We start from the raw sequence: 26923 nt of genomic DNA, 5'->3' as shown, positions 1-26923 counted from the left end.
CATCTCCCATACTTTGGTCTGAAACACTGCAAATGCAAACCTGAAATAACTGTGTATAATGACAATCAAATCTGATATACTGTGTTGTTTTACTTTGAAAGGTTGATAATGGATCACATTTCAGATGATGTTGTTGGTTTGGTCTCAGCTGCTGCTGAAGGAAAGAATCTGAATAAACTCAAGTAATGTATAATTGATTTTAGAATAACATTTGTAAATACTTATTGCCATATTCAGTTATTCAGTATATTAAATCAATTTTATGTAATATATAAAAATGAAATGCACTTATTAAATGATATACCTGCCAGTATAAAGAAGCTTGAAAACTATGGAGAACTAAGTGGATTCCACCCAGAGATCACTGTGTCAGTCAGAGATGGAGACATCAAGTATGAAACTCAATCACTTGTCACATACAAAATGACAGTCTCGTCCTAACACCTGTTGCATAATATAAACCTATACTAATGTTTTATCTGTGAATGCTTCAGGTTGTCTTTTGGCACATCAGAGTTCAGAGCCGCGGAATTAACTCTAACCTCTCCTCGCTCATTTATTTCCACCATCAACTGGGTGAAATCACAGAACACGCAGCCATTGTTCAGTTATGGATATTTGTGAGTGAAAGCTTTCGTTCTTTCTTTTTTTTCTGATATACCACCTTAAGAATTGCTTTATCATATGCTGTTGCCATTCGCCATCAAAAATCAAAGGATTAGTTCACCCAAAAATGTTGTTCCAAACCCAGAAGACTTTCTTTTATCTTTGAAACACAAATGAGTGTTTTGAAGATAAACAGAAGTCTTATAGGTTTGCAGCAAAATGAGGGTGAGTAAATGATTTTCACTTTGATCGTGATCAGTAAATGTATTAGGTGTTTATTAGTGATAATCAGTTCAATTTATTTATTTAAAAAAAAAACTTTTACATTTTATTTAAAAACAATAAAAGCATCTAAAGGTTTGTGACACATTTACACATTTGTGTGGTTTTTTGTGTTGTTTAGACGTTCTAGGCAACAAGAAGTTAGACTGTTGCCGTTCCTGCAATCAGTGTCTGGTTTGAAGAAAGTCTTTCTGCAGGATTCAGGTCTGACTGAACCATTTACCTCAGAAATTGTGTCCCTCATTAAGGCCTGTCCCAGTTTGATTGAACTCAGGTAACAGTAATATCTGACCATTTAAGTACATTTTATGCCATAGTAACACTTAAATATAAGGTTCCAGGTTATTTAATGCATTAACTAACAATGAGCAATACATCTGTTACAATATGAACTAATCTTGGTTTGTGTTAGCTAATAAATATACAACTGTACTTTGTTAGTTCAGGTTCATTAAATAATGTTAGCACAATTTTAGAGACATGATACAACTTAGGATATTAATAATTATTAATTAATACAACTTTTTAAAGATTTTTCATTGTAAGTTTGAGTTAATGTAGTTAACTAATGTTAACAAATATGATCTTACTGTAAATTGTAAAGGCCTTTCTGTGTGGAGTTTGCATGTATCAGCTGAAATATCTGAATAGATTTTTTTTCCACTTGATTACCGATATTGATTATCATAGGTTTTCCCCAGCCATTGAACACAGTAAACCAGAAGCTCTTATAGCTTTAGAATGAATGTAGTTAATTATTTAAATCTTTTTCAGTATAAATGCCAGAGATCATTTCATGTTGGAGGAACTCCAGTCAAAGAAGACGTCATTGGAGAAGATGGGTTGGACTCTGACTGTGTAAGATATTAGATATTTCTTTAGCCTTTTCTTTAAGTTCATTATGGAGATTAGATATACACAAAGTAATAATTTTGAAGTATGTTCTAAACTAAAGTTTTAAATGTTTTTCTCATTAGCTGGGGGAATTCAGCATTGTTTAAGCCATACATGGAAAGATTCACAGAGGAGAAGCTGAAGACAAAGCAGGAAAAGAGTGAGAGTGGAAGTAAGCAAATAGATTATTGATTTTTTTATTATTATAAAGACCCTTGCATAAGAGCTATACACATGTTAGATAGACATTTATGCCTTCATTATGTAATGTACCACATAATTAATTTGACTGGGAATAAACCAAACATTACAGTATTTTATGGAGGGTAAAGTCCACTTATATGCAATTATAATTAATTTAAATTAATAAAATATTGTATATAATATAGTCACACATTTTTTTAAACCTAGGTTTAAAATTTGATGAAAGAGGATAATGTTTTGCTTTTTTATTTTAATATTCAATGGCTTTGCTTTCAGTGATTTCAGCCAATGAGAGATTTCAAACAACCTTTGTGGACACATACAGTAGATCAGCTTTGTGGCTGTTTTAAGTCACATCTTTATTTCATAGTAATGTACCAGACAGTGATATAATAACATCTGATCTGATTTTCTTTTCTCAGAAATGTTTTATGTAACACATGAGTAAATATATACTTTTAGTATGTGTAAAAAAAATACTTAAAAAAATATTTTAAAAAAATTTAATAACCCCAGTTATTTCCTTCCCTTGCTCTTTTTGTCTGACAGAGGGAGAGAGTTCAGATTCTGTGCTAAAAGCTGAATCATCAACATACTCCGTGAGTAGCAGCTGTCATGGAGAGGAGTTTTAAGTTTTTCTCCCTCTTTTTCTGATTTTCTTTTCTCAGAAATGTTTTATGTAACACATGAGTAAATATATACTTTTAGTATGTGTAAAAAAAATACTTAAAAAAATATTTAAAAAAAATTTAATAACCCCAGTTATTTCCTTCCCTTGCTCTTTTTGTCTGACAGAGGGAGAGAGTTCAGATTCTGTGCTAAAAGCTGAATCATCAACATACTCCGTGAGTAGCAGCTGTCATGGAGAGGAGTTTTAAGTTTTTCTCCCTCTTTTTCTTTCTTTCTTTCTTTCTTTTTCTTCACTAAAATCATTATAAATCTGGAGATGATTTTAAGCTATAAACCATTCTACTACAAATAGTGGTACAGTATGACAATATTTTATCATCCCTATTGAGGTTTCAGTGTATGATAAATGATTGAGATCCCATTATTCAGAATGTTTACAGAAATATAATATGTAAACATTTAGGGCCATAAATAGGGTAAATTAGAGTGAAAGCACAATTCCAAAAAGTGCCAATGGGAGTGGAAAGTTCCTTGGCTGATTTACCACGTGTCTGTAGTACGTCCTGACAGTAGTTTTTAACACCAAACAAGGGTTTGCACTGGCACAAGCTGTTAGTAAATATGTTATCCTCCAAAATTGTATTTAAAAGATTCTTCATTTATTTCTTTACTTCAGTTTTTAGAAGATTTAGAAGTGTTCACACCAGAATTGAGCTGTGATGAAGATAAACTCAAGAATACACACAGGTATTGCACACTTTATTTTTTCGACATTGTTAGGATATAAGCAGATTGTTATGATAGAATAATAAAAAAAAATAATTATGTAACTTAAGTGTCATTAATATCCTGTCCTTCAGGTTTGTGTGTGCACATGCTGGTCGGTTTCGTTGCAGTCTGACCAGTCTTGTGTTTGTGATGGAGGGTGAAGGAGAGGTGCTGTATAGCGTGGTCTCATGGGACCCTGGTCTGTTACATAGTTTGGGTCAGATGCGGCCTGCAGGACCCTTGTACAACATTGACTGTTCTGCAAAATCAGTCTTGCGACTGCACCTTCCTCACTGTGTGATATTCTCAGGTAGGTTTATTTCTACATTCTAAATATTAATGTTTCACTGTGGTTGACTTGAACAACTACACAGAATTTATTGAAGTGATTTATAATTAAAATTTCAAATTTCTTGAAACTGCAGCTATTGAAGATATGTAAATAATTAGCAAGGAGTGTGACGAGAGTACATAATGATTACATAAAGAGCACTTCATGTGAAATGTTAGTCACAGTATAATTAGAAAAACAATACCTTTATTCCAGATAACAACATTCTTAAATGTATTTTGCAGAGGAAGATAAGGATGGTTTGGCTGTAGCACATTTCACTGGTGGTAATATAGAAATAATACAGCCACTCAAAGTGACAGAAACTCATGTGATCATTGACATCAGAGAACTCAGCCGTTTTGGGCTCATCTGGATTAAAACGATACTTGGCTTCCCCATTGATGGCCAAGTTTTGCTCTTTCTTCGACCAGTAACTGTTGAACAGGAACAGAAAATACTTAATGTCCACTTGCTTCCAGGGAATGTTCCAGTAACAGAGGTACTGCAGTCTGATCATATTGTTCCTTTGTTTTTTGAGTATTATAAAATAAAAACCTGTAACTTTCAAAGCTTCCCTAACACATTAAGCGTATTTGTATATATACATTATTATTGCTTTTGTATAGTGACATGTTGATGTAAATTCACCCCTTTTTTGTCTTTCCTCAAGGTCCAGCGTTTGCACCACAATAAATCATACATAGAGACAACTTCAAAATGTCGCCTTTTTACTGACAGAGAATACAGTCTGTGTTGTCAGCCAGAGGACTGTGAAGTGCAACCAATGGTAACAAAATAAAAACATTTGAATTTAATATATTTAAAACATTTGAATAAATAAAATATATATTTGCAGCAATATTCAATGAAGAGTCAGAACTAACCACTTTATAATGTTGTCTTCATATTGGTGTACTCTTTTTCAGAGGGAGATGTTTCAGCTTGACAATTTTGGTCCAAACTATCATCCCACATTTGAAGTGTTTCTGGATGTCAACATCAAGGAGGTCAGATTGGCTGTTTTGGACAAAACTGAAGATGGGAAGGAAGTGTGGCCCAGACGGCGAATCCCTCTTACAGGTACTCATGTAGGAGTAAAAGAACTGAGAAAGTTTGGGAGAGATTTAAGTTTATCTACAGACACTAATCTGTGAGAAACCATTACTATGTCCTTGGCTACAGTGTTGGGGAGGCTATTTTTAAAGTGTAGCATTATTCTTCAAAATAGCTACACGATTAACAAAACTGTAGCCATAGCTAACTATGCTAAAACAATTTAAGGGAGCAATGCAATATTTCTTTAAATATATAATTAAGTTAGTTTTTTTTGTTTTTTTTAATTGGGCACAAAACAATGAGGATCTCAATTAGTGTGATCACATTAAATAGATAAACAAAATACTTATAAATAGATAAACTTACATAAATAGAATAATTTTTATATTGAAATTTTGTTAATATGCATGAATAGTCCAAACATGTGACATTATTCATCTTTATGGTGTGTGGTGGTTTGGCCTAGACTAGAGAATATAGCTTAAGGCTGGAAAGATAGTGGTTCATTCCTTGCAAGGAACGAGACGTCAAAAGATTTTAAGGACTTTAAAATGTTTGTCAGATTTCTCAGTAATCTCAAATGTCTGTTTTTAATTATTTTATCATTTTTATTGTTAATAGCACCAAGTAAAGGTGTAGAACCTCCTGCACACAGAAGGATCCCAGGTATGTTTTAATGACATGTTTATTCTTGTAATTGTGTTTTACACATACTGTACACTCTTCTGAAGACTAACTGAAATCATCTTTTGTTTCAATCAGAAACTGAATTTGTGAACACACATGGAGATAAACTCATTCAGAGAGTTTCATCAGTGATGGCGATTGCTGACAGTTTGAAGAGCAAAAACATCATTACTCCTGAAATGTGGAGTAAGATCCATGTTGCAGAAACACGACAGGAGAAAATGAGACTCTTGTTGAATGCTCTTGAGTCTAAAGGAGATAATGCAAAAATAGAATTCTGCAGACTGCTGAAGAAGAACGAATCTGATCTAGTAAATGAACTGGGGCCTCATTTATAAAATGTGCATATGCGTGGATTTGATCTTGGAGTGTGCATATGGTAAAATCCACACTCAGAATTATAAAAACGGTCTTTGACGTGGAAAAGTGCTTACTGCCATGTCAGGTTCCAAACAGACATACACATTGTTGCAGAGTTGGAGTACTGCAAGTATTTGGAAATCTAAGGAATTCTTTCCACTGCTCAAATAAAGGATTTGGATGTTGACTGGTGCTCTTCTATATGTTAATTACATTAATTAGGTGGCGTTTACAAGGTGGAGATCTGAAACCATTCAGCTGTTCACAATTTCAAGATTTATAGATTTCACATCTGGTTTGATTTCACATCAATGGTTTCACCATTAATCTACTGTACTTGGCTGTAGCGAGAGATCCAGATGTTTCTGTTTTCCTAATTGAGGTGTTACTGGCATTAACTCCTGCTGTTCATGTTCTCCAGCATGATCCAAAGAATATCTTGAGCAAAAACATCTGACGGGCTGTACAAATTTGTGATATTCCTTCATTTGTGTAATAACTTTTAATAAGTTGTAATTTTCTAAATGTTATAATGTATACCCAGATTTAAATGAGATTGTAATCCCCATATTCTATTTTTGGTCCCCACTGTATATATGTCAATTGTGTCAATGTATTTTTTTTATATGAGGTATGTACTGTATGATGTTGTAACTGTATGATAATGAGTCACTATGAAAGATGTTTTTTATTTTATAATACTGTGGAAAAATAACCACATACAATTGAAAAAGAACCATAGTAAAAGTTGCTGTGGGGAAAAAGCACATGGGTCATATTTTTCTTTTGTATTTTACATTTTAACAGATGATTAAAACGAAGATAACCATAAACACAATATGAAGTACAGGTCTTTTTTTTAACACGACCATGAGGAAATGGATCTCAAGAGTCACACTGAAACATGCTCTCACATTCACACAATATAAACACAGTATTGCACATTCACTCCCTCATCTTTCTGTCTCTGATATGTGAATTTGATTCATCAAATTCATTGTCCTCTTGTCATACATAAAGGTACCAAATAAGAAACCCCATTTTGTGCAAACTTTAACAGAGAGGCTCCAATTCACTGTAAAAATTCTGCTTTATTTAAAAAATTGACAAACCTGATTAAGGCTGCTAATTTGTTGAACCAAAATGTATTGATCATTGCATATTTTGAATGTTCAAACTTTTAGTATAGGCCAAAGGTCATGCAAATTTCAGCAGAAACCAGATTTAAACTCGAGCAGAAACATTTTCTGCACAAATTGAGCTTTTCTGCAGACCAGAAAGGGTTTGAGCTCATAATAAAAGCCCTTCTTTATTTTGCATAAAAATACTTTACTGAAACCCAGGACTTGAATGAAACTTTGCTCTTGTGATCCGATTCAACATCCCTTTACAGAATTTAGAAACGTGTACAAATCATAAACAAAAAATATTTTAAAACAATTTTCTCCTTTACATTGCTTATACCAAAAACCATTCCATCTCTGATCCCTTACCACCATCTTAGAAAAATACTATTAATGCGCTTTCAAATGCAATTTAGTTCAGATACAAATATGGAAAAGCACTCTACTCTACTTTGAAAGTGTGAAGGACAAATACATGGACACTTTAGAGAAAGAGATTGATCACATTCAGTTATTTCCTCCACATCAGCAAGCACACACTCTCACACACACATAGAAACACAAAGCGTCTAATACTCATGAGGTTTTCTTGGAAGGAGGCAGAGCGTGTGTTCAGAGAAGAGTTTGTAAGCTCACTTTGACACTAAAAATCCTAAAATGTTACATAAACTCCAGCTTTCAGAGTTAAAAGCACTGGTGGCGTTTACCCAGATACTCACGTCTCCGTCCTATCAGAAGAGTTCAAACTGGCAGCGGACAGCTATTCCTACGAGGAGCTCGGGCAGTGTGAGCAGTGGTGATGTGAGCGGGCCGTACGATGAGTTATTCACAAGTGATTGTCGACACCTGCAGTATTCTTCAACTTGCTGACTTGTTCTGCAATATCACATTGTGGATTACACAATCAGTGTGAGCCCACCCACAATTCCCATAATTTAAAACGCATCATATTTTATTAGGTTGATTGATGGGACAGATCTAAACAGGTCCAGTGTAAACTCCAGTGCATAGCGATCAGGCTTTCACTGGGCTTTACATCCAATAGTTGATGGCTTCTGGTGCCCTCCAGCCTTCTATTGGCCATTCTTTCAGCCAATACAATTCACATGGAGAAATCCGTCCAATGGCTGCTTTGCAGTGTCTCATTTTGGTGCAGAGATTTTAGAGGATTGGTTTTACCACATCAACCCATCTTCTTCAAATTAGGAAAGAAGAGGGAAAGATGATAAGGTTTACATGCTTTCTCTCCACTCATCGCTGTGACCTCTTGTGATTTCCTCTTCTGCTGCAGTCATTTATTAATTTGGCACTTTTTTCTCTCAATCATATTGTTGTAAAGGAAGAAAACGCAATGTGTGTGTGTGTGTTTGCATATAGTTGTGTTGGAGAGAAAGTTTCAGACTGTAAGAGTGTGTAAAAATGAGTGTGTACCATATATTTTCATCCACGGAAGTGTTTTTTTGTTGGCAAGTGTGTCTGTTTCACACATGAGTCTGCATTCTCTGCGTGTGTCTCTGAGAGTATTCTGTGGGCGGGGTTGAATATGGAAATTGGGGAGAGCTGGGGTATTTTCCTGCATTAGCATCTTGACTCGTCCCCACCCCTTGTCCCGTAGGATACATTTCATAGGCTGGTCCTGCCTCCAAAGGTGGGGCGAAGCCTAACCTGTATTGAGGTGTCGTTGAATAAGCGTAGCTGTCAAAAGCCAGCGGATTGGTTGATTCCAGCAGGCCACGTTCTCCAGAATAGTCTGTGGGCTTGGAGACAGGCTTGGGTGGGGCTTGGATTTGCGATGCCCTGGCAATGGTGTTAAAATGGGCGTATGTGTTGTGAGCCATTCGGGAAGCAGGCCGGGGCTCGTAACGGCCTGTGGGTGCCGGGTGAATGTTGGCCACTGGGCCGCCGGCTGTTGCCAAAACTGAAGCGGGATTCGGTGGCCGAAATTCCTGGTACAGCAGGGAGCGGGTAGAGGTGCGGACCTCGTCATGTGTCGTAGCTCGAACATTGTAGTAGCCGTTGGTGGGGTCCTGAAATGACAAATATATAATATTTCACAATTAACACTGCTCAATTTCATGGGTTAAACTCAGCCTTTGCAATAGGAATCTGCAAAATTGAGAGTTTTGTGTGAGTCATCACACAAGTTGGTCATGTTTTGCTGAAATTTCACTAATGTGACCACACATTTAGTCCTGGTTTATAGGCACTGTATAGGAGTGTGTGAACATCTGTGTGTTTTACTTTGCACACACTATCGTTAAAAAGTGTGCGGTTGGTAAGATTTGAAAGATTTTGATAAGAAAATGTTTTCTGTTTTGGTGATCACTTATTTAATCAAAAATACAGTAAAACAGTATTTTAATTAAAAAACTTACATTTAAATTTTACATTAAAAAAAACTGTTTTCTATTTTAATATATTTAAAAATGTTATTTATTATTTTTACTTCAGTGTTCAGTAATCACATGACCATTCAAAAATCATTCCAATATGCTGAATTTATGCTCCAGAAACATTTCATATTATCATCATGTTGATTATTATTATTATGTTGAAAACTGTAGTGCTTCTTAATATTTTTGTGGAAACTGTAATACATTTTGTTCAGTATTCTTTAACTGACACCAAACTTCTGGGAAAAACTATTCAAAAATGTATATTTTAGAAAAACAACCCCATAAAAATGTTGGACCATAGCTATAATACTTCCTCTGTCTGTGTCAAACATTAAAGGTAAAGTGTGTAATTTCGGCACCACCAGCATCAGCAAACAGGATTGGAGAAATAAGGACAGCCTTCAAGAACACTCCTCCTGTTTGCTATTGGTCAGGCAAATAGATAACCCCGCCCCAAACTCACAGCATTGGTTGAGCCAATGTTACTGCGTGAGGCTGGTTGGGGTCTCAAACAGTGAAATGTTTTGATGGTGCCACAGTATTTTTTTTACACTTTTAGTGGCAATCAACCTACTTATTAAACAAACTAACAGTAAACAGGAATTCCAAAACAATTGTACACTTCTCCTTTAAGTATAGCATTGATGTCTATATGAACCTGCGCGGTTTCTTACCTTGGGCTCATACTCCTCCACCTTGGGCTCCACCGTGTCGCTCTGGAGGTCCTGCTTCAGGTCCATGTCATCTTTGAAGGGCTGGGTGGAGGGAGAGAGGGAGACAGAGGGAAGAAACTAAACCATCAAACGACAAAACACACACACAGAGAGAGGGAGGAAGAGAGAAAGAGAGAGAGGGAGGAAAACAGGATATCAGCTTTATCAGAATTGGTGAAGAATAGATGTTCTATAGTTTGTGGTGGAAAGAAAGTCTTTCACCATTAGAAACTTTTTATTTACAGATTTATATATTCAACAATATCTTTCTTGAATTCTTTAAATGTTATGGATAAAATTAAGCAGAAATGGCCCATTTTGAAAAGCACTAAAACTGGCTGCTCCTAAACTCACTAAGTATGTTTACATGCACTTTAATAGTTTGATTTCAGTCAGACTAAAAGTTCATATAAATGATTTAGTTTAACTAAAAATGTACCAAATCCTGCGTTTGCTGCCAAAGCTGGACTAGATAATGTGACTGTAGAGATTTTATAGAGCAGTTGAACCATATTCAAAAAACACCAGATGCTTCCAGCAACAAGTCATTTTTCTGTTTACACTGAAAGCAAAAATGCAGCACGATTCACAACAATCACAATATGTTCGATATTTCATACTGCTACACTACCATTCAAAAGTTCAGGATCAGTGAGATTTTCTTTTAAAAGAAATGAAAATGAATAAATGAAAATAAATAAAGAAACCTTTATTCAGCAAGGAGCCATTAAATTGATCACAAGAATAAAAGCTTTCTATTTCAAATAAATGCTGTTCTTCTGACATTTCTATTCATCAAATAATCCTGAAAAATATGGTTTCCCCAAAATATTACACAGCACAACTGCTTTCTACATTGATAATAATAAGATTTTTTTTGAGCACCAAATCAGCATATTAGAATGATTTCATGAGGATCTTGTGACACTAAAGACCGGAGTAATGATCTATTACAAGAATTACATTTTAAAATATTTTTCAATAATATAATATAATATTATTATTTTGCTGTATGTTTAGTCAAATATATGCAGCCTTTGTGAGCATAATATACTTCTTTCAAAAACATTAAAAAAACCATACCGACCCCAAACATTTGAACTGCAGTGCTCTTTACGGAGAAACCAAATGCCCAACAAAATTTCTCGTCACACTTCTCTGTAGTTGGTTAGGTTAAAACATGCAAACTAACCACTCTAACACAACAGACTTTAACCACTCTAACTCTAACATGACAGACTTAAGTGCAAGATGCCCCTAGTATAGTCTTTATTTCTTTATTTTTTATGATAACAAAATATCATGTCTGACCATATATTTATGAATGTTATATCAGACAGCCTGACAGTCGAATTTATGCTATAGATACTCACAGAATACATAGCCTTTACCATTCGTGTAGCTGTGGAGGCGCCAGCAGCCTCTTCCTCAAGACTGTGAGTTTCCTTGTTGACCGTTTCCACCTTAATGTCTGGCTTCAATGTGACTCCACGACGACCTGCAAGCATAATAGATCACTGACTCAAATTGATTTTAATCAATTAAATTATTTAATGGTTCCATTAAATCATAGCAGTTTATAGGCATTGGTCTGAAAGCAAGATTATGATTTCTCTAATTTTATTGTTACAGACTGAACCTACGACCTTTGTGTGAGCAGGCTGTTCCATAAAAAGGTAGGGCACATAAATCTTTAGCATGTATCTCATTGAACTCATTGAAATGGATATTTTGCATTGCCTTTAGCTGACGTCAAAGTTTCAATGACAAAAAAAAGAAGCATAAAACTGTTTTTGCGTAAATGGTAAAACCTGCTGAGAATTTTCTTCTGTTTCTGTTAAGTTTACCAATTTAGCATTAATTAAAAGAAGCATATTAACTATTTTTGTAAATATAAATGCATTACAATTAAAATACAAATTATTTTCATTTCACACAATTGGTGAGGGAAGAGTATTAACAAAAATTTTAATAGTAGCTCTAAAAAATATAATTATTACTGAAATGAATAAATAAGCAACATATATTGTGGTAAAATATGATTTAGATGTTTTAGACATGCTTTTTCTTCTTTTCTGTCTTGTAGCCACACGGGGGCACCAAACCATAATCAAGCATTTTACACTTTTTACACTTTCAGAGCATTGTCTTTTAATACAAATGTATATTTATTTTCTTAGAAATTCATCACAAGCAAATGAACATGAAACACAGATGCACACACACAGAGCCACACATACACAGTGTACTCACTGCCTTTGCGCTGTCGATACAGATAGAATATCAGAGCAAACAGGAGAAGCAGAAGCAAAATGGAAGATCCAACAGATCCACCTGCTATCACACCTACAGGCACTATATCTAAAAGAGAGACAAAGCCATACATTTACAGACACTATACTTCAGACAGACAGAGAGAGACAGGCATGAAACACACGTTTATATTACCTACAGATGCTATGTCTAAGTCAAAGACAGACAGTATAATATCTACAGGTACTACATCTGAGAGAGAGACAGACAGGTATTATAGATAGGAATGAGATATCTGAGAGAGACGGGTATTAATCTACAGCTATTATATAAGAGACAGAGAGACATGTATAATGCCTATGAAAGCTATGTGTCAATCAAATAGATATTATATCTAAGACAGATATAATATCTAGCCACTATATCTGAGAGAGATACTATACAAATGAGAGAGACAGGCATAATACCTACAGATACTATGTGAGAGAGAGAGACCAATGAACGCTACATCTGAGAGGGAAAGACAGGTAAAACACCTATAAATTCTATATATATATATATATGAGAGAGAGACAAGCATAATATCTAGAGATGCTAAATTTGAGAAAGAGAGAGAGGTATTATATGTTGGTGTTATATTTGAGAGAAAGACACCTAAATACACTACATCTGAGAGAGAGAGAGCAACAATTATTATAACTACAGATACTATTTCTAAGTGTGAGAGAGACAGGTCTCATATCTACAGGCATTGTAGATAAAGACACCTGCAGACAATATATATACATAAGAGAGAGAGACCATTTATAGGCAGTTTATCTAAGAGAAAGTCACCTACACTATATCTGAGAGAGACAAGAATTATATCTACAGGCTTTATATAAATGTGATAAAGACACCTATGAACACTACATCTGAGAGAACGACAGGTGTTATCTATAGGTGTTATATATCTGAGAGAATGAGAGAGAAAGACAGGAATTAAATCTACAGGCATAGATTACATTTCTCAAAGAAAGACACCTACGGACACTGGGTGGAGGGAGAGAGGGAGACAGAGGGAAGAAACTAAACCATCAAACGACAAAACACACACACAGAGAGAGGGAGGAAGAGAGAAGGAGAGAGAGGGAGGAAAACAGGATATCAGCTTTATCAGAATTGGTGAAGAATAGATGTTCTATAGTTTGTGGTGGAAAGAAAGTCTTTCACCATTAGAAACTTTTTATTTACAGATTTATATATTCAACAATATCTTTCTTGAATTCTTTAAATGTTATGGATAAAATTAAGCAGAAATGGCCCATTTTGAAAAGCACTAAAACTGGCTGCTCCTAAACTCACTAAGTATGTTTACATGCACTTTAATAGTTTGATTTCAGTCAGACTAAAAGTTCATATAAATGATTTAGTTTAACTAAAAATGTACCAAATCCTGCGTTTGCTGCCAAAGCTGGACTAGATAATGTGACTGTCGGGATTTTATAGAGCAGTTGAACCATATTCAAAAAACACCAGATGCTTCCAGCAACAAGTCATTTTTCTGTTTACACTGAAAGCAAAAATGCAGCACGATTCACAACAATCACAATATGTTCGATATTTCATACTGCTACACTACCATTCAAAAGTTCAGGATCAGTGAGATTTTCTTTTAAAAGAAATGAAAATGAATAAATGAAAATAAATAAAGAAACCTTTATTCAGCAAGGAGCCATTAAATTGATCACAAGAATAAAAGCTTTCTATTTCAAATAAATGCTGTTCTTCTGACATTTCTATTCATCAAATAATCCTGAAAAATATGGTTTCCCCAAAATATTACACAGCACAACTGCTTTCTACATTGATAATAATAAGATTTTTTTTGAGCACCAAATCAGCATATTAGAATGATTTCATGAGGATCTTGTGACACTAAAGACCGGAGTAATGATCTATTACAAGAATTACATTTTAAAATATTTTTCAATAATATAATATAATATTATTATTTTGCTGTATGTTTAGTCAAATATATGCAGCCTTTGTGAGCATAATATACTTCTTTCAAAAACATTAAAAAAACCATACCGACCCCAAACATTTGAACTGCAGTGCTCTTTACGGAGAAACCAAATGCCCAACAAAATTTCTCGTCACACTTCTCTGTAGTTGGTTAGGTTAAAACATGCAAACTAACCACTCTAACACAACAGACTTTAACCACTCTAACTCTAACATGACAGACTTAAGTGCAAGATGCCCCTAGTATAGTCTTTATTTCTTTATTTTTTATGATAACAAAATATCATGTCTGACCATATATTTATGAATGTTATATCAGACAGCCTGACAGTCGAATTTATGCTATAGATACTCACAGAATACATAGCCTTTACCATTCGTGTAGCTGTGGAGGCGCCAGCAGCCTCTTCCTCAAGACTGTGAGTTTCCTTGTTGACCGTTTCCACCTTAATGTCTGGCTTCAATGTGACTCCACGACGACCTGCAAGCATAATAGATCACTGACTCAAATTGATTTTAATCAATTAAATTATTTAATGGTTCCATTAAATCATAGCAGTTTATAGGCATTGGTCTGAAAGCAAGATTATGATTTCTCTAATTTTATTGTTACAGACTGAACCTACGACCTTTGTGTGAGCAGGCTGTTCCATAAAAAGGTAGGGCACATAAATCTTTAGCATGTATCTCATTGAACTCATTGAAATGGATATTTTGCATTGCCTTTAGCTGACGTCAAAGTTTCAATGACAAAAAAAAGAAGCATAAAACTGTTTTTGCGTAAATGGTAAAACCTGCTGAGAATTTTCTTCTGTTTCTGTTAAGTTTACCAATTTAGCATTAATTAAAAGAAGCATATTAACTATTTTTGTAAATATAAATGCATTACAATTAAAATACAAATTATTTTCATTTCACACAATTGGTGAGGGAAGAGTATTAACAAAAATTTTAATAGTAGCTCTAAAAAATATAATTATTACTGAAATGAATAAATAAGCAACATATATTGTGGTAAAATATGATTTAGATGTTTTAGACATGCTTTTTCTTCTTTTCTGTCTTGTAGCCACACGGGGGCACCAAACCATAATCAAGCATTTTACACTTTTTACACTTTCAGAGCATTGTCTTTTAATACAAATGTATATTTATTTTCTTAGAAATTCATCACAAGCAAATGAACATGAAACACAGATGCACACACACAGAGCCACACATACACAGTGTACTCACTGCCTTTGCGCTGTCGATACAGATAGAATATCAGAGCAAACAGGAGAAGCAGAAGCAAAATGGAAGATCCAACAGATCCACCTGCTATCACACCTACAGGCACTATATCTAAAAGAGAGACAAAGCCATACATTTACAGACACTATACTTCAGACAGACAGAGAGAGACAGGCATGAAACACACGTTTATATTACCTACAGATGCTATGTCTAAGTCAAAGACAGACAGTATAATATCTACAGGTACTACATCTGAGAGAGAGACAGACAGGTATTATAGATAGGAATGAGATATCTGAGAGAGACGGGTATTAATCTACAGCTATTATATAAGAGACAGAGAGACATGTATAATGCCTATGAAAGCTATGTGTCAATCAAATAGATATTATATCTAAGACAGATATAATATCTAGCCACTATATCTGAGAGAGATACTATACAAATGAGAGAGACAGGCATAATACCTACAGATACTATGTGAGAGAGAGAGACCAATGAACGCTACATCTGAGAGGGAAAGACAGGTAAAACACCTATAAATTCTATATATATATATATATGAGAGAGAGACAAGCATAATATCTAGAGATGCTAAATTTGAGAAAGAGAGAGAGGTATTATATGTTGGTGTTATATTTGAGAGAAAGACACCTAAATACACTACATCTGAGAGAGAGAGCAACAATTATTATAACTACAGATACTATTTCTAAGTGTGAGAGAGACAGGTCTCATATCTACAGGCATTGTAGATAAAGACACCTGCAGACAATATATATACATAAGAGAGAGAGACCATTTATAGGCAGTTTATCTAAGAGAAAGTCACCTACACTATATCTGAGAGAGACAAGAATTATATCTACAGGCTTTATATAAATGTGATAAAGACACCTATGAACACTACATCTGAGAGAACGACAGGTGTTATCTATAGGTGTTATATATCTGAGAGAATGAGAGAGAAAGACAGGAATGAAATCTACAGGCATTATGTTTCTCAAAGAAAGACACCTACGGACATGATATTTGAGAGAGATACAGGTATTATATCTATAGCCGTTATATATCTGAAAGAATGACACCTACAGGTAATATATCTGACAGAGAGACCGGTATAATATCTACAGCCATTATACATCTGAGAGAAAGACACCTACGCACTACACTGTACCTAAACATTACACTATATCTGTGAGAGAGACAGACAGGTATTATACCTACAGATGCTATATCTGAGAGCAAGAAAGAGAGAGAGGTGTTACATATCTAAAATAGACCTATGAAAGTATGAATGCTCTATATCTGAGAGAGAAAGAGAGAATTATACCTACAGACATTATACCTAAGAAAGAGACAGTGGGAGACAATAAGACAGGTCTATAGACACTATTCTACCAGAGTGTTTTTTCCTGACCTGTCTCCTCCAGAGTGATGATCATGGTTCCTGGTCCAAAGGCGTTCCATGCCGTGCAGTTGTAGGTGGACTGGAAGTCAGACTCCATGACATTATTGATGGTGAGAGTGGACAGAACGGCACCCCCTTGTGACGCAGGTCGGCTCTGCTCCACTGTGTACCTCTCCAACAGCGTTCCACTCTCTTTTTCCCACACGTTCTCCTTCCAGGCCCAAACCTGCAGAAAAACATGTATGCATTCACACACACACACACACACACATTAGTAAATACACACACTGGCAGGGGTTCACAGGCGTTGCAGCCCTTTCAGGATTTTGCTCTGAACTGTGGGAGAGCAGATAGTTCATAAAAAATGAACAACACTCCATCAAATATTCACAGCGCTAATGTCCCTCTCAAACTGACAACAGAGTGACAGAGAGAGCGGGGGGCGCAACAGGAAGGACGAGAGGATGAGGAACAAAAAGCTTGTGGCCCACTCTCCTTTCCTCTCCTCCACTTTCTTTCCTCATTTATTCCATTATTCATTATCTCATAAGTACCATCTTCACATTAAGGCCAGTCCTGTTGTGTCATGTCTCATTATCCAGTGAGCCATCAGGCAGAGAAAGAGAGCAACAGAGGAGTGTGAGTCTCTATTACTAAACTCATGCATAATAGTACTATTATGGGCAAATCTAATTTTAATTTCATTTTTATTCCCTTTAATAACGTGCTTAAATATTACTCCAATAGCTCATTCCATTTTAAGTTTGTGGACTGTTTATTTATTTATAATGATTCACTTTTTTTTACTTTATTTTTTATTATTACTTTTTCCCTCTATTTTCACTATTCTTGCTTTACTTTTTGGCTGTTATTTTAATTGATAATTTAGAAACTAGTATTGTATTTGTTAATATTACAATTTGTTTACTATTTTTAATACTGCTATTCACTTTTTCACACTGTTATTTTATTGGTTGTTTTATTATATATATATATATATATATATTTTTTTTTTTTAATTTAAGTTTTCTTTTATAATTCATTCCTTTGAAACCATTCCCATTGTTAATACTATAGTTGCTCCTATTTTCACTTACTTTACGTTTTTGCCATTATTTTATCATTTAAAAATGTAAATTAACAAAATATATTGTTAATATTACTAATATTGTATTAGTTAATATTACTATTTGTTTTATATTAATCATTTTATTCTATTTTATTTTATTGAGCTGTTGTTTTATTTTATTTTATAAACCATTCCTTTTTTTCTTTGTTAATACTACAATTTGTTCCCTCTATTTTCACTATTCTTCGTTACCTTTTTGCAGTTATTAATTTTTTTAATGATTTTATCTGTTAATATTTGTTTTCTTTTTTACTATTTTAATACTACTATTTTTATTTTTATTATTTGTATTTATTATATTGATTTATTTTATATTTATTTTATTTTTATACACCATACATTTATTTTATTTGTTAATACTAAGTTTTACTGCATGTGTGTTAGAGGTAAGTGCACTTTGTAGGGTGTAGGAAGCATTATCTAGTGTGCACTAACCATACTGGAGCCCTTCTTGGTCCATGTGAGGGTGAGCGGAGGATTGCCTGACCATTTACAGTTGAGTGTGACATCAGAGTCAACGTCCACTGTTACAGGTCTCGGCTCCACCACCAAAATTGGACCAACTACATGAGAGAGAAAAAGAAGACAACAAGGTTATTATAATTTACTAAAACAATACCTCGCTTTTCAGACCGATGAGCTTTGTAAAAATCGACGCGTTTTAGAAAGGCGGGGCATAGAGGAGGACCTTTTGAACCTTAAACCGCATAAACACATTTCATTACACCAAATACACAAAATAATGTTCTTTTTAGCAACATCATATGACCCCTTTAACTGAAATAAAATATAAAGAACTTGAACTTGACTGTATTTCAGCTATTAGCCAAGACAACATTTCTAATTTTCTCGAGGTACTAAAATAACTAAAACCAAAACGTGAATACAAATTAATAAAAACTATATTTACATATTTAAAAATGAATAAATAAATAAATAAAAATGGCAAAAACACAACAAAATGACAATGATTTCAACGATCAAAAATAACACTGCAACACAAACACTGTGCAAATGTAAAACAGAGAGAGATCACATCACTGCGATCAGCATATACACCCACACTACACACTAACCTGTAGCCCATAATGGGAGGGTTGGCAGTGGCCTGGCAGGTAAATTGAACTCGCTCTCCTTCTAGAACTGAGCGAGGTTCTATAGACAGGATGACTGTAGGAGGATCTGGAGAGAGATTGAGAGGTCATTAGGGCCCTTCTTGTGGATATACAGTATGCCAGCACAGCAAAGTAGGTGTACAAACACTTACGGTGGATGTTGAGAGTAATAGTGGCCCTCTTTCCCAGCGGGGCGGCCAGGTTTGAGGCCACACAGGTGAAATTTCGTCCTGTGTCTGTGTCCACTGGCTGGATCTCCAGAAAACTCTTTGTGGTCACCCTCTTCCTGTCGGCTAACACCTCCTGATAGATATAGATAGATAGATAGATAGATAGATATAAATAGATAGATAGATAGATAGATAGATACCGTCTGTTCTCATATATGTGATTTTCATGCTATCTTCATTTGTTTGTGTGCTCACTCACAGTGCTGGTATGGGGGCATAAACACATTTCATTACACCAAATACACAAAATAATGTTACTTTTAGCAACATCATATGACCCCTTTAACTGAAATAAAATATAAAAAACTTGAACTTATTGTATTTCAGCTATTAGCCAAGACAACATTTCTAATTTTCTTGAGGTACTAAAATAACTAAAACCAAAACGTGAATACAAATGAATAAAAACTATATATGCATATTTAAAAATGAATAAATAAATAAAAATGGCAAAAACACAACAAAATGACAATGATTTCAACGATCAAAAATAACACTGCAACACAAACACTGTGCGTATGTAAAACAGAGAGAGCACATCACTGCGATCAGCATATACACCCACACTACACACTAACCTGTAGCCCATAATGGGAGGGTTGGCAGTGGCCTGGCAGGTAAATTGAACTCGCTCTCCTTCTAGAACTGAGCGAGGTTCTATAGACAGGATGACTGTAGGAGGATCTGGAGAGAGATTGAGAGGTCATTAGGGCCCTTCTTGTGGATATACAGTATGCCAGCACAGCAAAGTAGGTGTACAAACACTTACGGTGGATGTTGAGAGTAATAGTGGCCCTCTTTCCCAGCGGGGCGGCCAGGTTTGAGGCCACACAGGTGAAATTTCGTCCTGTATCTGTGTCCACTGGCTGGATCTCCAGAAAACTCTTTGTGGTCACCCTCTTCCTGTCGGCTAACACCTCCTGATAGATAGATAGATAGATAGATAGATAGATAGATAGATAGAGATAGATAGATAGATAGATACCGTCTGTTCTCATATATGTGATTTTCATGCTATCTTCATTTGTTTGTGTGCTCACTCACAGTGCTGGTATGGGGTCCCTCCACTATGATCCCATCTTTGTACCATTCTATCGTTGACAGTGGCTTTGCTCCTCGAGACACACAGGTGAGGTTATATGAGGTTCCTGCTGTCAGCAGGATCTCTGGAGAGCCCTCGATAACAGGACCTTCAGGAGGAACTACACAGATAGACAGATAATATGCTGAAAGTGACTTACACACTGTGCACTCAGGTTACATCTATAAATACTGACACATATATGGTATTTTGTTTCCTTGTGAATATTGTGTACTACACACTATTGTTCAAAAGTTTGGGGCCAGTAAGATTTTAAAAGAATATGTTTTTATGCATTAAACTGATTAAAAGTGATAGCAAACATTTATAATGTAAAAAATAAATTTCAAACAAATGCTGTTCTTTTAAACTTTCTATTCATCAAAGAATCATGAAAAAACAGTTTCTACAGAAATATTAAGTAGCACAACTGTTTTCAACATTGATAATAATAATAATAATAATAATAATGTTTCTTGAGCATCAAATTATCATATTAGAATGATTTCTGAAGAATCAGGTGACACTAAAGACTGGAGTAATGATGCTGAAAATTCAGCTTTTTCCATCAGGAATAAATACAATTTTAAAATACATTAAAATAGAAAACTGTTATTTTAAATTGTTATAATATTTCACAATATTTTTGAACTAAAAAGTGCAGCCTTGATAAGTATCATTTTAAAAACATTTTAAAAAATCTTTCCAAACCCAATCTTTTGAATGGTAGTGTATGTGTGGAAAGTTTATTACTGCATTGTTTCACTTGTGTATGTAGTGATGTAACTTGTGTTAGTGATTTGATTTTTCAATGAAGGCTATGTAATGTAATGATGGCAATGCACACTTTTGTATATCATGCCAGAATAGATTCACATAAAAAAAAGAGATGTAAATAGTTAAATTGCTCCGAGGCAGAAGTACGGCATCTCTGGAGCTGCTTTTAGTGTCCCTACAAAACAAGTTAAATAAAGAAAGCAGAATGTATTCTTTAGAAAGAGACTTCTTGTGTGTTGGTGGCTATGTTTGGACTGCACAGTGCATACTGCAGTGCATACTGCATACTTTTAAAAAATGATTTGTGAAGATTATGTGCCAATGAACATTTCAAAAAGTAGTATATTACAACCTTGTCACAGCAACAATCTCAGATATAAAAATAACTGACTTTTGTATTCAATTTTCTGCAAATAATGAAATGTTAAACATGATTCATATTGCTTTAGGTGCTTTCATCACACTGGAAATGGAAACTTAAGTGCAGTGTATTGCATTGTGGGATACAGTGTTCCACACAGTGTGTTGTTGTTTACTGAAAAGCACAAGAATTTCATGCAAAATAAGTGCATACTTCTTACATTACATTTACATACTGTAAATAACACTATAATGGCAGTATGCTACTCTGATCATATTCAGTGTGTACTCACTCAGAACAGTGAGTTTAGCTCTTCTGGACCTCAGAGCAGCTTCAGTGGCCTGACACTCGTACAGTGAGTCATCGGTCAGGTCTGCTGATGTGATCTCTAGGTTATACTGCCCAACATCCAAAATACGCAAAACACGGTACCGTGGCCATGCTGAAACACACACACACACAACCACACTTTAACACAGTAAAATGTTTCATGCACTTATCATTTCAGATGAGATAATACTGTGCTGCAAAAGCCCCAGCATAGCTTGTATGTACAGTCAGAATTCATTTTTATTTTGCCTTGACTATTTTGCATGACTGTCCCTATTCCATGGATTTCCCCTCACGATAAACATACAGCTCAAACAAATACATATTCTTTGTAAATTTATTAAAGCTCCAGTGATCTTTGAATTATAAAACCCAAACCATAGTTCATACAGCCAGTTTAGCTAATCAGTGTGATAATGTGGTGGATTGTAGGACATGCGTTTGGCACCAGAGGGCAGCACTCCAACACATTGGCATTCAGACTGCACACTCTCTCTAGCACACACATTATGACATCATCGATCTGGATACCAAGAGGACAAAAGTATTGGCAACGATTACATCATCCTTTAGCTCAACCAATCAGCAAGCAGACGCTTAACCTGTGCGCGTGTTTGCACATCTATATGTGTACGTGTCTGTGATTAGAGCGGACAAAAGAGCAACACGTCCAAAAAAAAGGGAAAGAGAGAGAGCGAGACAGAGGACAAAGAAAGAAAACGGCAATGTCTGGACAATGAAAGGAAAAAAATATGTCTGTTGCATCATTTTAAATGGAGGAGAGGGAGAAATCTTATGTTGTACTGTATGTTGCATTGCAACATATATGTTGTATAGACATACATAAAGGCATGAGGCTTGCCAGATTTCTGAGCCAAATTCCAAAAGAACTTGTATCATTGAAAATTAGGTTGCACAATTTGTGTAAGAAAAGACGGTGTTTATCTAAAACACGCATTCACATATCTAGTCAGTAATTTGTTTTATACTGAAATCCAGTCATCCTCGTGTCACTCCAAACTAGTATGACTAGATACAACTAAAATGCATGGTGATCGCTGACTGACGCAGTTGCAATTTTTCTTGGTTTATTCATTTAAAACCATGTGCCCTTTAATGCTTAACCAAATTTGTACTGCTAAACTTTCCTGTCCTGCAATTAAAGTTTTTTTTTTTCTTTGGTCTTGTCTTATCTCACCTAGAGCTCTTATTGAGCTCATACTGTCACTCATTTCCCCTCTAAAAAAGGTGCATGACGCTTTCGGTTAGTGTGATCTGATGTGTGTGTGCGCTCACCCCTCAGATCTTCTCCGATGCCAAGAGCGAGCCCGTCTTTGGTCCATTGTACAATGCCGGTGTAGTTAAACACCACGCAGGACAAAACTACTCTCTCCCCGACCACCACAGACTGATCCGCCGGCTCCTGAGAAAACCGCGGGCCGCTGAACACTGACAGACACAGAGAGAGAGAGACAAAAATTAGCTTATATGTTACTGTACACTGTTCATGGGACACTGTAGTTTTTTCCCACTTTTATGAGGATTTTCTTTGGTGTGCCATACATTTTTGTTAAGTACTTCTAACCCAAGTCTAGAAAGGAACAATTTAGATTTAAATATTTAAAAATATCTAAATTCGTTCATTTGAAGACATGAACATTTGTAAAAAAAAAAATAAAAAAAAATACACAGTAATATTGTGAAATTACAATTTAAAATAACTATTTTCTATTTCAATATATTTTAAAGTGTAATTTATTCCTTTGACGGCAAAGCTGAATTTTCAGCATCATTACTCCAGTCTTTAGTGTCGCATGATCCTTCAAAAATAACTAATATGTTGATTTGGTAGCCCGTCTTTGGTCCATTGTACAATGCCGGTGTAGTTAAACACCACGCAGGACAAAACTACTCTCTCCCCGACCACCACAGACTGATCCGCCGGCTCCTGAGAAAACCGCGGGCCGCTGAACACTGACAGACACAGAGAGAGAGAGAGACAAAAATTAGCTTATATGTTACTGTACACTGTTCATGAGACACTGTAGTTTTTTCCCACTTTTATGAGGATTTTCTTTGGTGTGCCATACATTTTTGTTAAGTACTTCTAACCCAAGTCTAGAAAGGAACAATTTAGATTTAAATATTTAAAAATATCTAAATTCGTTCATTTGAAGACATGAACATTTGTAAAAAAAAATAAATAAATAAAAATAAAAATACACAGTAATATTGTGAAATTACAATTTAAAATAACTATTTTCTATTTCAATATATTTTAAAGTGTAATTTATTCCTTTGACGGCAAAGCTGAATTTTCAGCATCATTACTCCAGTCTTTAGTGTCGCATGATCCTTCAAAAATCACTAATATGTTGATTTGGTTTTAAAGCTCTGAAAACAGTTGTGCCAAGAAATATTTTTGTGGAAATCATGATAATCAGGATACTCTGTTGAATATAAAGTTCAAAAGAACAACATTTATTTAAAATATTTTGTAACATAAATGTCTTTACTGTGTCTTTTAACCAAGGAGTTCATCACAAGGGCATTTTCCATGCATTTAAAATACTAGCGACATTTTTGACTCAATCCCTGGTTAATTTTCGACCCAGATATTTTGTGTTAATCAATGTCTTAATTTAATAAATATAAAAAATTAAGGTTAATAAAAAACATTGGTCACGCTTTACTTTAAGGTCCAATACTCACTATTAACAAACCACTAACTTTTGCCTCAATAAACTATGAATTTGCTGCTTCTTAATAGTTTAGGTATTGGGTAAGATTAGGGATGTAGAATATTCATGCAGAATATGTGCTTTATAAGTACTAATAAACAGCAAATATGTCATTAATAAGAATGCTAATAAGCAAGTTAATAGTGAGAATTGGTCCCAGTGTTACCAAATCTTTTTACAAACATATGCTACCCAGACTCTTACAGCCACATCCCAATTTTTCATCCATTACATCATCACAGAGATATTTCTGAAAAATTCTGTCACTCTCTCTCTTCCTGCCTCTCTTTCTCCTCCGGCACATGCCACTCCTCCAGGATTATTGGTAACAGTCCAATTTGCTAATTAAGGCAAAACCTTAATAAAGGGAGGTAGAAAAAAAGAAAAGAAAATGTGCACCTCCAGAGGATTACATTTACAGCCATAAAACAAAACTCTTCATCACACTTAAAGGAATAGGTCACACCAAAATGGAAATTCTGTCACCATTTACTCCAGCAATGCGATAATTAAGAATGTACTGGACACTCTTCTCCATATAGTGCAAATGAAAGAGGACTGAAGCGGTCACACTGACTCTGGTGTTCCATGGAAGAAAGAAAGTCATACGGAAAGTCAAGGGCTCTGGACATCGAGTCTCTGTCATAAAACCAGCCTTCTCTCTTTGCAACTGTCCATGCATCATGATTTGACTGCAGGAGACATGACGTCATGTCTTTGCGGCACAGCTGCTTCTGAAAGCGCTTAATGACACTGGCCTGTGTATCAGAATGCTCAAAGCAGCTTCACTCAGTTAACTAGTCATTAGTGATGCAAAAGTGCCCTCAGAACAAAGACACAACATCTGATGTCTGATTCATAGACTGATTCGTCTATGTGTGTGTGTGTATTTTTGAAAACTCTGAAGTATTTCCAGATGCTACAGTATAAGAAAAACATCCCTGAAGTGGTGCTGCCAAATGTTAAGCATTTAGAAAAGCAGAGCCAAATGTAAAACGTCACGGAGAGAAAGAGATAAACTGAGAATGACAATAATGTACCCAGTAGCACACAGAGACACAGAAACAAGCTTTTAATTATGTGCCGAGAGAGGTAAGCAAGTATACATGACTTAGTCAAATGGTCTCAGACGGAACATTCATCTGTCCACATCTTTCCTCAGGGCAAGTCTTGCTCTAATTTTGCACACAAACAAATAAAACTGTATTTTGTGTGGGTGTGTGTTGTGTGATGTCCATGAGTATTTGTGTGCCAGTACTAAAATTCATGTCTAGTCTGCCTCAGGTACCAAAATATTTACATAACCAGATTAAAGGGATAGTTCACTCAAAAATGAAAATTCTGTCAATAATAACTCACCCTCAAAGTTGTTATTTTTGCTTTCTTCGCGCAGAAAAAGTATTCTCGTAGCTTCATAAATTATTATAATGAATGAATTATTTAAAAATATGTAATCTGTGCTCCGAAGATGAATGACAGTCTTTTGGGTTTGGGACGACATGAGGGTAATTAATGACAGAATTTTCATTTTTGGGTGAACTATCCCTTTAAGTTACCGTTATTACTAGGAATCGACTCTGACTTTGATTCAAGCTTCGGAATCGATTCCCAGACTGGATTCATTCAGTCAGGCAAAGTGAGATCTTACACTAAACAGAGCAATATAACGTATAATGGTTTATAATTTAACATTTCATTTTAAAACAATAAATAAATATAGGTGCATTCATAAGCACACAGCTTCTTCGAAAAGCCGGATTAGCCACTGGCAGCTGAGGTGGAAGCATCTGTAATACGTTTTCCACTTGTTTAAAATAAACTTTTTTTTCACCTCTTTCATTGCTTTTCTGTTGCCTCTACTTTCAAACATGAGTTGCTTTCGGTCAAGACCAGTCAGTAATCATGATCGATTAGCTAGCGTTGTTTTGTTGTTGAGATAACTCTGTGTTTTGAACAACGTGCTGCTGAGTGAATGATTCAAAGATTCACTGATCGCCACCTGCAGGCGCAATGAGGTGACGTACAGGTTGCTGAAGGAAGCAGAGATTCTAAACGAGTCATTTTGTGGACAGAATTACAAGATTTGACTCACTGGGATGAATCAAAATTGTGAAGCATCTTTTGGAGAATGCATTGTAGTAGCAGCAGTAAACGCAGGATTGCCAGGTCTGCGAAACCAAACCAGCCCAACTGCTAAT

At 35.2% G+C, this 26923-nt stretch overlaps 2 protein-coding genes across 2 annotated transcripts in view; one reads left to right on the top strand and one right to left on the bottom strand.

The window, feature by feature from the left end:
* LOC107563817 (uncharacterized) overlaps positions 1 to 5818 on the top strand; it is a 20695-nt gene extending 14877 nt beyond the window's left edge. Inside the window, exons 8-21 of the mRNA XM_016248785.1 lie at positions 88 to 182; positions 312 to 392; positions 495 to 620; positions 1010 to 1162; positions 1663 to 1746; positions 1866 to 1954; positions 2782 to 2831; positions 3293 to 3363; positions 3477 to 3694; positions 3961 to 4217; positions 4389 to 4505; positions 4645 to 4798; positions 5393 to 5440; positions 5537 to 5818. Coding sequence (XP_016104271.1) covers positions 88 to 182; positions 312 to 392; positions 495 to 620; positions 1010 to 1162; positions 1663 to 1746; positions 1866 to 1954; positions 2782 to 2831; positions 3293 to 3363; positions 3477 to 3694; positions 3961 to 4217; positions 4389 to 4505; positions 4645 to 4798; positions 5393 to 5440; positions 5537 to 5799 — 1806 coding nt within the window. The 3' untranslated portion in view covers positions 5800 to 5818. The remainder of the gene's footprint in view (positions 1 to 87; positions 183 to 311; positions 393 to 494; positions 621 to 1009; positions 1163 to 1662; positions 1747 to 1865; positions 1955 to 2781; positions 2832 to 3292; positions 3364 to 3476; positions 3695 to 3960; positions 4218 to 4388; positions 4506 to 4644; positions 4799 to 5392; positions 5441 to 5536) is intronic.
* A 2591-nt stretch (positions 5819 to 8409) lies between these two features.
* Positions 8410 to 23549, bottom strand: LOC107563816 (kin of IRRE-like protein 1). The gene is made up of 14 exons (XM_016248784.1): positions 23501 to 23549; positions 23281 to 23433; positions 21947 to 22096; positions 20480 to 20637; positions 20205 to 20355; positions 20014 to 20119; positions 19635 to 19638; positions 19358 to 19508; positions 19167 to 19272; positions 16971 to 17224; positions 15551 to 15658; positions 14671 to 14795; positions 10016 to 10096; positions 8410 to 8972 (listed from the first exon to the last, which is right to left on the bottom strand). Exons 1-14 carry the CDS (start codon positions 23547 to 23549, stop codon positions 8427 to 8429), a joined length of 2142 nt encoding a protein of 713 aa, XP_016104270.1. The 3' UTR covers positions 8410 to 8426.
* Positions 23550 to 26923: the final 3374 nt, after the last annotated feature.

The sequence above is a fragment of the Sinocyclocheilus grahami genome, unplaced genomic scaffold, assembly GCF_001515645.1.
Source record: "Sinocyclocheilus grahami isolate Dianchi unplaced genomic scaffold, SAMN03320097.WGS_v1.1 scaffold890.1, whole genome shotgun sequence".
NCBI classification, from domain to species: domain Eukaryota; kingdom Metazoa; phylum Chordata; class Actinopteri; order Cypriniformes; family Cyprinidae; genus Sinocyclocheilus; species Sinocyclocheilus grahami.
Note: the sequence above shows the minus strand (reverse complement) of the source record. Positions and strands in the feature narration are given on the sequence as shown.